Genomic DNA, 12,370 nt, shown 5'->3' on the forward strand with positions numbered 1-12,370 from the left:
GCTTTTTGAAGTCAAGGCCCCTGTGACCTTGACCTTTGACCTAGTGACCTCAAAATCAATAGGGGTCATCTACTAATCATGACTAACCTGCATGCCAAATATGAAGACTAAGGGTCAAAGGAATCTTAAGTTATTGGGCGGACAAGAAAAAACCGACGGACAGCCGGACGGCCGGACAAGCTGATTCCAGTATACCCCCCTTACAACTTTGTTGTGCGGGGGTATAAAAAAAAAAAAAGGCTATATATTACCATATATTGACCCAAGGGGCATGATTAAAAATTAATATCAGTTTTGTCGCGGTCAATAAGTAAATGATGCATGCCAAATATCTTAGCTCTGGGCATTGTAACTTTAAATAATTAGTCACAAATAAGCTTTATAGAAGTCTTTATAAAATATGTGACCCCTGGGGTACAGCTAATATTGACACAAGGGGCATGATTTATATCAATTTCGTAGATGTCAACAAGGCAATGCTGATGCATGCCAAACATCTAGACTCTCGGCACTACATGTAGTTTCACCAAAATAAGACTTAAATGTGTTTTCCTATATAAGTCTATATAAATCAAGTGGGGTCAGTAATGAACGCAAGGGCATCAGTTCTGAAAAGGTCAATAAGGCAATGTTAAAAGCTAAATATTTAAGCTCTACACATTTAAGTCTCACACAATGAAACTTAAATGTGTTTTCCTTTATAAGCATATTAATTTCTGCCAGAAAGTTGTAATTTCTATCGGTTCTAAAGATACAGAGAGGAAAACAATTCATACAAATGACTATGTATGACATTGACCTTGACCAGAGGTAGGTCAAACCTGCGCTCTCCACATCGTCTGATTATAGTGAATATTTAAGCTGAGTAGTCTCAATTTTCTTCCACAATCTCAAAAGAAAGACCGGCCATTACAATTTCTAACAGACCAGATGGACAGACAGCCAGGTACATAACATTATATGCAAAAAAATTGTCATGTGTATAAAAGATGGAAAAGTTTCTATGAAGAAAACAGTTGATTATATTACTGGGATCCATTTGAGTACTGACTTCTCGATCTTCTTTTATTTTCTTTTTCTCTTCTGTTTTCTCTTGCTTCCATAGTTAACCACTCACTTACTTACATTTTTCCATCAGATGTCAACCATTATTCCGTCCAAAGTCACTTTGTAACAATCCCAGAAACAAAGAAACAGAAGAAGGTAATATTTCCTTTAAAAGCTGTAGATTATTAAAATCCTTAAAAGAATTTTGAGTCATATGGATACATAAATCACTAGTATCACATTCGTATCTGTTTCATTTTATAAATTAACACTTTTAACATCTCAAGAACCAAGATATATTCTTCAGTGTTTGAGGCGGAGAACCTCTCTTGTCTTTTACCATGAGAATAACTCTTGATTGCCTTCAACGCTTCCTGAAAGTAATGCAATTTGTAAAACTTTAGACTATTCTTTATTGTTTTAAAAATAAATTACAAGCATAAACAAGAGCTGTCTGTAGGACAGCATGCTCGACTATTCTAAGTGCTTGATAGTAAAAGAGCCTTGATAATGTTAAATTTTTTAAGTTCACAAAAGGGCTAATTTTTTTTTATAAATTCATGTTATAGGCCTTAGAGAGAGTCTAATTATACAGTATTGGCTTGACTATTTAGAAGGTAATGTCACAAGGGTGTTTTATTGAGTATAATAATACTAATTACCTATGAATACATAAATTTGACAGAAAAGGTACAAAGGCTTGTTATTAAGATGTTTTATCAAGTAAATCACTGCTTTATTATTATGAATGCACAAAATTGTCCAAAAAAGGCACAAACCCTTCAGTAGTTATTGAGATAACAGCTTACAAGCAAAACTTTACCATGAATTTCTAAGTTGAAAAAGGGGAGAAAATCAGCCTAAATGCAAGATAGAATTATGGATCTTTGTCAGTGACCTACAATTATGACCCTAAATGCATATGTGAAGTTTTAAATAAATATCTTTAATAGTTATTGAGATATGTAAAACTTGCATGTAAACATTTACCAAGAGACTAAGTAGAAAAGGGGATATGAATCAGCCTTAATGCAAGATAGAGTTATGGAACTTGGTCAGTGACATACAATTATGACCCTCCAATTATGACCCTAAGTGCATGTGTAAAGTAGTAAATATCTTTGAAGACCTTTAACCTTTAACCAAAATTTCTAAGTTTCAAAGGGGCAAACAATTCTGCAAAGATTGCAGGCAGAGTTATGCAATTTTGCAAACTGATGTACATTGTTACTATAAAAGAGTGTTTTAAATTTAAATTGAATATCTCGAGCAATAATTGAGATATTTGACTTTACAAAAAAACTTTAACCAAAATTTCTAAGTTCCAAAGGGGCATAATTCTGTCAATATTGTAGGCAGAGTTATCCAACTTGTCAATTTGATGTACCTTGTTACTATAAAAAAGTATTGTAAGTTTGAATTGAATATTTCAAGCAATAATTGAGATATTTGACTTTACAAAAAACTTTAACCAAAATTTCTAAGTTAAAAAGGGGCATAATTCTGTCAATATTGTAGGCAGAGTTATCCAACTTGTCAATCTGATGTACCTTGTTACTATAAATAAGTATTGTAAGTTTCAATTGAATATCTCAAGCAATAATTGAGATATTTGACTTTACAAAAAACTTTAACCAAAATTTCTAAGTTGAAAAGGGGCATAATTCTGTCAATATTGTAGGCAGAGTTATCCAACTTGTCTATCTGATGTACCTTGTTACTATAAATAAGTATTGTAAGTTTCAATTGATAATCTCGAGTAATAATTGAGATATTTGACTTTACAAAAAACTTTAACCAACGCAGACGCCGACGCGGACGCCGACGCGACTACAATAGCTCTCATATTCTTCGAATAGTCGAGCTAAAAACTATTGAACCACTGACCTTCCAAATGCTTGTTGAACATATTTTCAAGACCCTAGCCTAAAGCAAGATCATGTAAATGAGGGGCAAATAATTTGAAATCATACAAACTTTACATTAAGGTCAAGGAAGTCAAAAGGAAGTTTTTATATCAATTAAAGAGAAATTATTCTGCAAAACTTACTTGGAGCCAAATATTTCATCAGCATCTGGTGCACCTTTAGGATGTTGGTATCGAACTCGTCTCTCACGGTTGTTGTTCACCAACATCGGACGGTTCAGTGAAGCCAACATTTCTATGGAATATAAATAGTTCTGAATGAAAATTACATTTCTTACACCCTTAAAATATAACTCCTTAACTTATTTGCTTTTTTATTAAATATAGATGCTGGTTTTCTTTTTGCCTCACCAGTTTTTAAACAAATTCAACCCCTATTTTTACACGTTTGATAACAATGAAAACTATCTTGAAAATGTTACATTTACAAAATGGTTTAAAAATTAATTTGTAAGGTTTTTAACCTTTACTACTTTTTTGTAAAAATGCATTTAAAGTTTGCATTTGCCATGGCAAAGTGTGTTTTGCCATGGCATTTCGGTATTTTGCCATAGCAAATATTTTACCATGGCAAGATTTTACCTACATTTGCCATGGCAATATTTTTTTTTTAATCACAAAACAATCTAAAACTTATCCTTTAACATGTTCTTGGGACAATTGTTATGTTTTTATTGCAATTTCTATTTCTTTAAAAGTGTGTTTTGCCATGGCATTTCGGTATTTTGCCATAGCAAATATTTTACCATGGCAAGATTTTACCTACATTTGCCATGGCAATATTTTTTTTTTAATCACAAAACAATCTAAAACTTATCCTTTAACATGTTCTTGGGACAATTGTTATGTTTTTATTGCAATTTCTATTTCTTTTTCATTTTGCCACGGCTCAACTATATAGGAATGTGAGGAAAAAAACTTATCCATCCCTGAAATATGTCCTTAACTCAGAACAGTGGTGAGTGAGTTGTAAAACTTATATATGTCTCAAATATAATCTTAACTATGAACAGTGGTGAGTGAGTTGTAAATCCTATATATTACTAGAATATCTGCTGTACTCTAAACAGTAGTTTGTTTGTTTATTCGGTTTAGTTTTACAGCTCAAAACACAATTAAGGTTGTATGGCGCCGAAACAGAAAATATGATTTTGGTTAACCTCCAGTGTTACAAACTAAAAGGAACACCAGAAGTCAAAAACCACCTCACCTGAAGAAATGACTTCAGGAATTCAAACATATTAAGTCGCCCTTTACGATCATGCAGGGATAAACGGTGGCTACAATTCTGATGCCTGAACCCTCAGCCACAAAGGGGCTAAACAATGGTGACTTGTAAAACTTACATATACTTGCAATAAGTTTTTTTTACTCTGAACAGTGGTAAAGGAGTCATAAATCTTATATATATACCTTGATAATCTTCCTCCTCCTGTCTTTCATGTATATCTAGGACAACCTGCTTCATACGTTCTTTCTCCACACGCTCAGCCTAACAAAACAAAATGAACAATTAACAAAAATATCAGAGAAGAAAATGTTGGTATCATCCTCGGATAAATAACAAGAGGGCCATGATGGCCCTGAAGTCGCTCACCTGTATATAGGCCCCCCTAGCGGGGCCAGTTTAAACCCCAGGGCTTTTATTTGAACAAACTTGGTAGACACCCATTAGAAGATGTTTCATGCTAAACATCTAAGGTTTAGCTGGTCAAGTTTTTTCTTTACACATATAGTTAAAAACAATGACACACCAGGGGCAGGGCCAGTTTGGACCCCAGGGCTTTTATTTGAACAATCTTTGTAGACACTAACTAGAAAATGTTTCATGCTTAATATCTGAACTCTAGCTATTCGGATTTTTCGAAGAAATTTTTTAAGATTTTGCTATACACATATAAGGAAAATCAATGACCCATCGGGGTGGGGCCAATTTTGACCCCAGGGCTTTTATTTGAACAAACTTTGTAGACACTTACTAGAAGATGTTTCATGCTTAATTTCTAAACTCTAGCTATTTGGGTGTTTTCAAAGAAGATTTTTAAGTTTTTGCTATACACATATAAGGAAAATCAATGTCCCCTGGGGCGGGGCCAATTTTGACCACAGTCAAATGTTTCATGTTTCATGCTTAATATCTAAACTGTAGCTATTTGGGTGTTTTCAAAGAAGATTTTTAAGTTTTTGCTATACACATATAAGGAAAATCAATGTCCCCTGGGGCAGGGCCAATTTTGACCACAGTCAATTTTGAACAAACTTTGTAGACACTTACTAGAAGATGCTTCGTGCTTAATATCTAAACTCTAGCTATTTGAGTTTTTTCAAAGAAGATCTTTTAAGTTTTTATTATACACATATAAGGAAAATCAATGACCCCCTGGGCGGGGCTAATTTTGACCCCAGGGCTTTTATTTGAACAAACTTGGTAGACACTCACTAGAAGATGATTCATGCTTAGTATCTAAACTCTAGCTATTTGTTTTTTTTTCAAAGAAGATTTTTTAAGTTTTTGCTATACACATATAAGGAAAATCAATGACCCCCGGGGCGGGGCCAATTTTGACCACAGGGCTTTTATTTGAACAAACTTTGTAGACACTTACTAGAAGATGCTTCGTGCTTAATATCTAAACTCTAGCTATTTGAGTTTTTTCAAAGAAGATTTTTTAAGTTTTTATTAAACACATATAAGGAAAATCAATGACCCCCGGGGCGGGGCTAATTTTGACCACAGGGCTTTTATTTGAACAAACTTGGTAGACACTCATTAGAAGATGTTTCATGCTAAATATCTTAGCTCTAGCTTTTTGGGTTCTTTAAAAGAAGATTTTTTAAGTTTTTACTATATGCATATAGGGAAAATCAATGACCCCCTGGGGAAGGGCCAATTTTGACCCCAGGGCTTTTATTTGAACAAACTTGGTAGACACTCACTAGAAGATGTTTCATGCCAAATATCTAAGCTCTAGCTCTTTGGGTTTTTTAGAAGAAGATATTTAAAGTTTTTTTCTTTTAGTTGCCATGGCAACCAGAGTTCTGCATGGAATTATATTCTTTGAACAATTTTCAAAGGTGACCACCAAAGGAACATTCCTGTGAAGTTTGGATGAAATTGGCTTAGTGGTTTATGAGGAGATGTCATTTAAAGTAAAAGTTTACGGACGACGGCCGGACGCTGGACGAAAAGCAATCACAAAAGCTCACCCTGTCACTTTGTGACAGGTGAGCTAAAAGTAGCTAGCTATGTTCATTGGTTAGAAAAAGTTCAAGTCTGTATGGAATTAATTGACATGTTCAAACACTAGATGAAGACTTAAACGTTAAAGAAGTCTATTTTGGGCTCAATGGCAATCTAAAGCTAGGTATCTACGTAAGCTCTATATTTACATATTTCGAATACTTTTTCAAGGTATCGACCGGAAAATAATTTCTAATTTTAGTATCAATGATCTTATCCTTGACCCAAGGGGACAAAAAACCCAAAACAATCCCAAGCATGGTCTCCACCTTAGTTTGCAATACAGGTAGTTGATTTATAAAATCTCATTTCTAATTCTTGTTATCAACGGGAAAACATTGTTTAGAAAAAAAGACTTTGATTACATATCATCAGCATCCTTGGAAATAAGACTGTACATTAAATCACAATGAAGATTTTTTTGTTACATATCAGTAATTAATGATAAATTTTTTGGTTATAACTCTACATAGACATATCCTGCAGTTATAAACATAACTAGAACTATCACTAAATGTGATTAATACCCCCACAAGACTGCTTCGGAAATGAGGATGTTACTAGTAACAGAATACCTTGTAAAAGAATTGAAATATAGAGTTATGGTTGTTGGCAATTAAAGATAGTTGTGGTTCTTGTATGTTGCATTTCCTTTCAATGTGGTTGGCCATTGATGAAGTTTAATTGAATTACTCTGTAATAAGTCCAGAAAGACAAAAAAGGAACAAAGGGCAAAAAACTCTATAAAAACTGAAAGATAGAGTTATAGTTCTTGTGCACTGCACTTCCTCTTATTGTGCTTGAACATTGTATGAAGTTGTTTTGAATTCCAACCAGTACGTATTAAGTTATGCTCAGGACAAGGAAAAGTATCGAAGGGCAGTAACTCTGTATTTTGTCAAAATGGAGTTATGGCTCTTGTGCACTGTACATCCTTTTAATGTCCTTGACAACTGTATGAAGTTGTACTGAATTCCAAACAGTAGTTTTCAAGTTATGCTCTGGACAAGGAAAAGTAACAAAGGGCAATAACTCTGTAATTAGTCAAGATGGAGTTATGGTTCTTGTGCACTGCACTTCCTCTCAATGTGCTTGACCATTGTATGAAGTTATATTGAATTCCAACTATTAGTCTTCAAGTTATGCTCCGGACAAAAAAGCAATGGAAAAGTAACAAAGGGCAATAACTCTGTAATTAGTCAAGATGGAGTTATGGTTCTTGTGCACTGCACTTCCCCTGATTGTGTTTGACAATTGTATGAAGTTATTTTGAATTCCAACAAGTAGTTTTCAAGTTATGCCCCGGACAAGGAAAAGTAACAAAGGGCAATAACTCTGTAATTAGTCAAGATGGAGTTATGGTTCTTGTGCACTGCACTTCCTCTCAATGTGCTTGACCATTGTATGTAGTTATATTGAATTCCAACTATTAGTCTTTCAAGTTATGGTCCGGACAAAAAAAAGGAATGGAAAAGTAACAAAGGGCAATAACTCTGTAATACTTTAGATAGAGTTATGGTTCTTGTGCACTGCACTTCCCCTTATTGTGTTTGACATTGTATGAAATTGTTTTGAATTCCAACCAGTAGTTTTCAAGTTATGCCCCGGAAAAGGAAAAAGTAACAAAGGGCAATAACTCTGTAATTAGTCAAGATAGATTTACGTTTCTTGTGCACTGCACTTCCTCTCAATGTGCTTGACCATTGTATGTAGTTATATTGAATTCCAACCATAAGTCTTCAAGTTATGCTCCGGACAAGGTAAATGCAACGGACAAAAAAAAAAGCAATGGAAAAGCAACAAAGGGCAATAACTCTGTAATTACTTTAGATAGAGTTATGGTTCTTGTGCACTGCACTTCCCCTTAATGTGTTTGACAATTGTATGAAGTTGTTTTGAATTCCAACCAGTAGTTTTCAAGTTATGCCCCGGACAAGGAAAAGTAACAAAGGGCAATAACTCTGTAATTAGTCAAGATAGAGTTATGGTTCTTGTGGACTGCACTTCCTCTCAATGTGCTTGACCATTGTGTGTAGTTATATTGAATTCCAAGCATTAGTCTTCAAGTTATGCTCCGGACAAGGAAAATGCAACGGACGTCTGGACCGACCGACCGACCGACCGCCCGACCAACCGACCGACCGACCGACCACCGGGTGACTCCTATATACCCCCCCAAACTTCGTTTTTGGGGGTATAAAAATATACCAACCTCTTCTCTCTCCTTGAACTTTGTAGCAAACTCTGCTGTAACCGGGACATTGAGATCAGAGAACTAAAACATACACAAACACATTATATATACACTCTGAAAATAGTCTTAAATCTTGAACTGTTTCCTACTGACTTTTTGTTTGAAATGGACTATTTTATTTTAAAGTGTGCTTTAAAATTTTCAGATTTCATACCATTGACTTGTCCTGCATAAAATTGGAAACTGTTCATAAATAGTCCGGGATTTTGATGTCAAACACTAAAACTGAGCCGTTAAGACTGGGTAGACTACCTAATTGCAGTCACAAGTATCAATCTCAGTAGAACCACTTGCCATCTGTAAGCTAACTTGACAACTTCTTCATTGGAAAGATTCCAAAGCCTCTTGCCGGATTCAAACCCACTACAGTTAAGGCAAGTGGTACTGAGTCAATGATCTTAACCAGTCAGCAACTGAGGCTCCACATATTTCTAAACATTTCATGATACATAAAAACAGTAAATTATAGAGTGTCATAAATATATTGAGTTATAGTTTGGTTTAGAGATAATATTCATGTAATATATCATAATAACAGAAATTTATATCTACATACCTGTTGTTTATTCCCTCTTCTAGTTATCAGAGTAAACTTAATGGTATTGTCTTTAACAGGTTCTGGATTTAATTCTGAAATTACATTAATTCTAATAGATCTTTAAATTGTTAGATAATAACAAGTCAATATTTCAAAACATACTAATGACTGATTTACCTTCATGCTTTGATGGGTGCATGTCACTCAGAAGCAATTTATTTGGTAGCATACAAACATAAAAGGACTATAAACGTGTAACAATCATCTATATTTAACAAATAAATTTCTATTTTAAACATGTAAACAAAAGCAGTGCATTCAGTGTTAACACTCATCTGTTAAAAAGTCTAAGTAAAAAAGGGGCATAACTCCAGAAATATTGCTTTCACAATTATGTCACTTGACTAACAAATGCAACTTGTGATGATAAGCAAATATTACCTTTTTCATATTGATAACTTTTATAAATTTTGGATTTTTAACAAAACATTAACCTTTTACCACATGAGCATATAGTGAAAAATGCCCGTTTTCATTGAAAAAAAATCTGGAAACAAAGTGATCCCTCGGAAGCATTAATCAAAAACAAAATTACATGAAAATTGCAGACTTAATTTGATTGAGTCTGTACATGAAGGATTATAAATAAGTGCAACATCCCTCATGCCCTCTAGCACCTGCAAGCCTCTTGTTACAAGTTCAAACTGCTATGAAACAATGAAATTGTTTCAATACTGATAAACTTGGCTCAAATGTTGAGGGGACCATTTGTAACAGCCTTTGTAACAACATGCTCAATCTTAAATTTCCTGTTACAATGGCAACGAGGGACGTCTCAAAATTGCCAAAATCACTATTTTGCATTGTTTTTTCGTCAAAACTGATTTCAAAGTGCTGCAACTTCTCAATGGATTGAGATAGAGTAAAAGGCTTTAAGCATTGGTTACATGTTACCTTAAGATCGACCTGAGGCCATTTTTAGCCTGTCACATGTCCAAAATTTTCTTGCGATGACGGGGGCTACTGCCCCTCTTCAAACCCCAAAACAGAAGGGGGCAAATACCCCCTCTGGCACCCTCTTGATATACCTTTTTTATAGGGGGTGGTACCGGAAAAAAGATCACTTTTTTAAACAACATTTCTCAAATGAAAAGTGTTTGGGGCCTAAATAGGGCATTTTTCACTAGCTGAGGCCTCAAAAAGAGGGTGGGTGAAAAGCCATCAACACACGTCTATATGAGGTAAAAGGTTGAAGTTTTTGCCAAGCAACAGCGTACATGACACCCCAGTTATCATAATAGCTAGTCTTTTTCTTTGAAACAGATGAGCTTTCCAAAATGTAAATTCTTATACATAGACATGATGAAACATCATACTTACAATTTATATTTTGTAACTAAGGGACCATGTAAGCCTGAGTATTGGAATATTCTTCAACTTTGTTCACAAGAAAAAAAAATCAAAGTTCAATGTTAAATAAAGTTATTATTATTATCATTATTATACTTTATCATTATTATACTTTATTTACCAAACTTTTTCTTGCTGCCTTTTAAATTGACTGGAACAGGGACATCAAACTGTGGGACTTTAATTGACTCATTGTTTCTAGCCTTAGATGTATCTTCTAACATTTTATCAAACGCTGCCATAAAATCATCATCCTCTTGACATTCTACCCTCTTCATATTTGACTTTACGTATCACCTTAAATATAACATTGTGTTTTTTTTAGTTTAATAACAAAACTTTGACTCTTAATTTACAATTTATTTGCTTCTAAATTTTCTGATTTACTTTAAAAATTTACAATTTACAAAAAATCCAATCAATTTTTTCCATCTCTTTAATTCATCATATTTATATAATCAAAATTTTGATTTATTGCCATCTCATATGAAAAATTTAAAGTAAGGTTTATAGTGTTTTTCCCTTCGAATCAAATAATTACCTGATCCTCATCCAAGTCTGGTCAGCTATCTATGTATTTATCATCAGAATCATCTTCATAATATCACTTCAGCCTCTGATCTGATGTGTTCACATCTTTGTGTCTGATCATACATACATTGTAAAATATACTACACATAAGACTAGTGTGTCTGATATACATACATGTACAGATAAATTGTATCTGATATAGATAAAGTGTATCTGATATACATACATGTAAAGATAAAGTGTATCTGATATATGTGAATGTCAAGATATAGTGTGTCTTGATATATATACATGTAGAGATATACATACATGTAAAGATAAAATGTGTCCAATATAAATACATGCAAAGACATAGTGTGTCTATTATAAATACATGCAAATACATGTACACAGTGTGTCCAACAATACATGTAAAGACATAGTAGAGTGCCTGATATACGTAAATGTTAGGACAGTGTGTCTAATACAATTCAAGGTGAGTATTGCCAGACATACCATATATATTACTTCATGTTCTGGACTAAGAACATGGGGTAATGTGGTTATTGTACATTGCCATCTACAATACTGAATTCTATAGAACGATTACATAGCTGTCTATAATGGACAGAGAGTTGGCTGATTCTACTATCTATTTTCCAGCTGTGTATCTGAGTAGAACCACTAACCTTCAGTGTGTTTGCTGAATAACCTTCTTACATGAAAGAATACAAAGATTTCGACCAGTAGCGGTGAGTGGTAAAGGATTCAGAGTCAGGGACCCAAACCCCTTTTCCAGGGAGACCCTACATAACTTAAGAAAATTGTTTAGATACAAAACTTGGGGTAATGAGGTTATTGTACATTGCAATCTACAATGCTGAATACTACAAATTGATTACACAGCTGTTAACCCTATATTGGACAAGGAGCTAGCTGAGTCTACTATCTCTATGCACTGTTTCAATGTAATCAATAATGTATAACAATCTCTTTATTTCACACCTCACTTTTTAGACATTTTAATAGAATTTTGTTACTTGATTTGATAAGGGATTTTTTTCGACTCAGAAAATGAAAACTAGGCTAATGATAGATTTTCATTTTGCTAGTTTTAAAAAACAGTGACCAATGGAAGTACAAAAGTAATCTCAGGTAAGACCTCAAAATAAGCTTGTTACCTCCAGAACTTGGGTCATTTTGTTTGTTTTGTTTTGGGTTTTACGTCACATCGACACAGTATAGGTCATGTTCCAGCTTTACTGGTGGAGGAAGACCTCAGGTGCCCTTCTGTGCATTAATGCAGGCACGAACGGGCACCTGAGTAGAACCACCGATGTTCCGTAAGCTAGCTGGATAGCTTCCTCACATGAAAGAATCCAAAGTCCCTGTCGGAATTCGAACCCACAGCGTTGAGGGGCAAGTGATTTGAAGTCAGAGACC

At 34.2% G+C, this 12,370-nt stretch overlaps 1 protein-coding gene across 1 annotated transcript; it reads right to left on the reverse strand.

The window, feature by feature from the left end:
- Positions 1–228: 228 nt before the first annotated feature.
- On the reverse strand, positions 229–10,707 carry LOC132740505 (regulator of nonsense transcripts 2-like; the record flags this gene model as incomplete). The annotated part of the gene is given in 6 exon segments (XM_060728419.1): positions 229–1,421; positions 3,098–3,209; positions 4,388–4,466; positions 8,428–8,490; positions 9,026–9,099; positions 10,539–10,707. Coding segments are annotated over 6 exon segments (495 nt in total). The 3' UTR covers positions 229–1,411.
- Positions 10,708–12,370: the final 1,663 nt, after the last annotated feature.

The sequence above is a fragment of the Ruditapes philippinarum genome, unplaced genomic scaffold (genome assembly GCF_026571515.1).
Source record: "Ruditapes philippinarum isolate M1 unplaced genomic scaffold, ASM2657151v2 ctg11533_1_1_1_1, whole genome shotgun sequence".
NCBI classification, from domain to species: domain Eukaryota; kingdom Metazoa; phylum Mollusca; class Bivalvia; order Venerida; family Veneridae; genus Ruditapes; species Ruditapes philippinarum.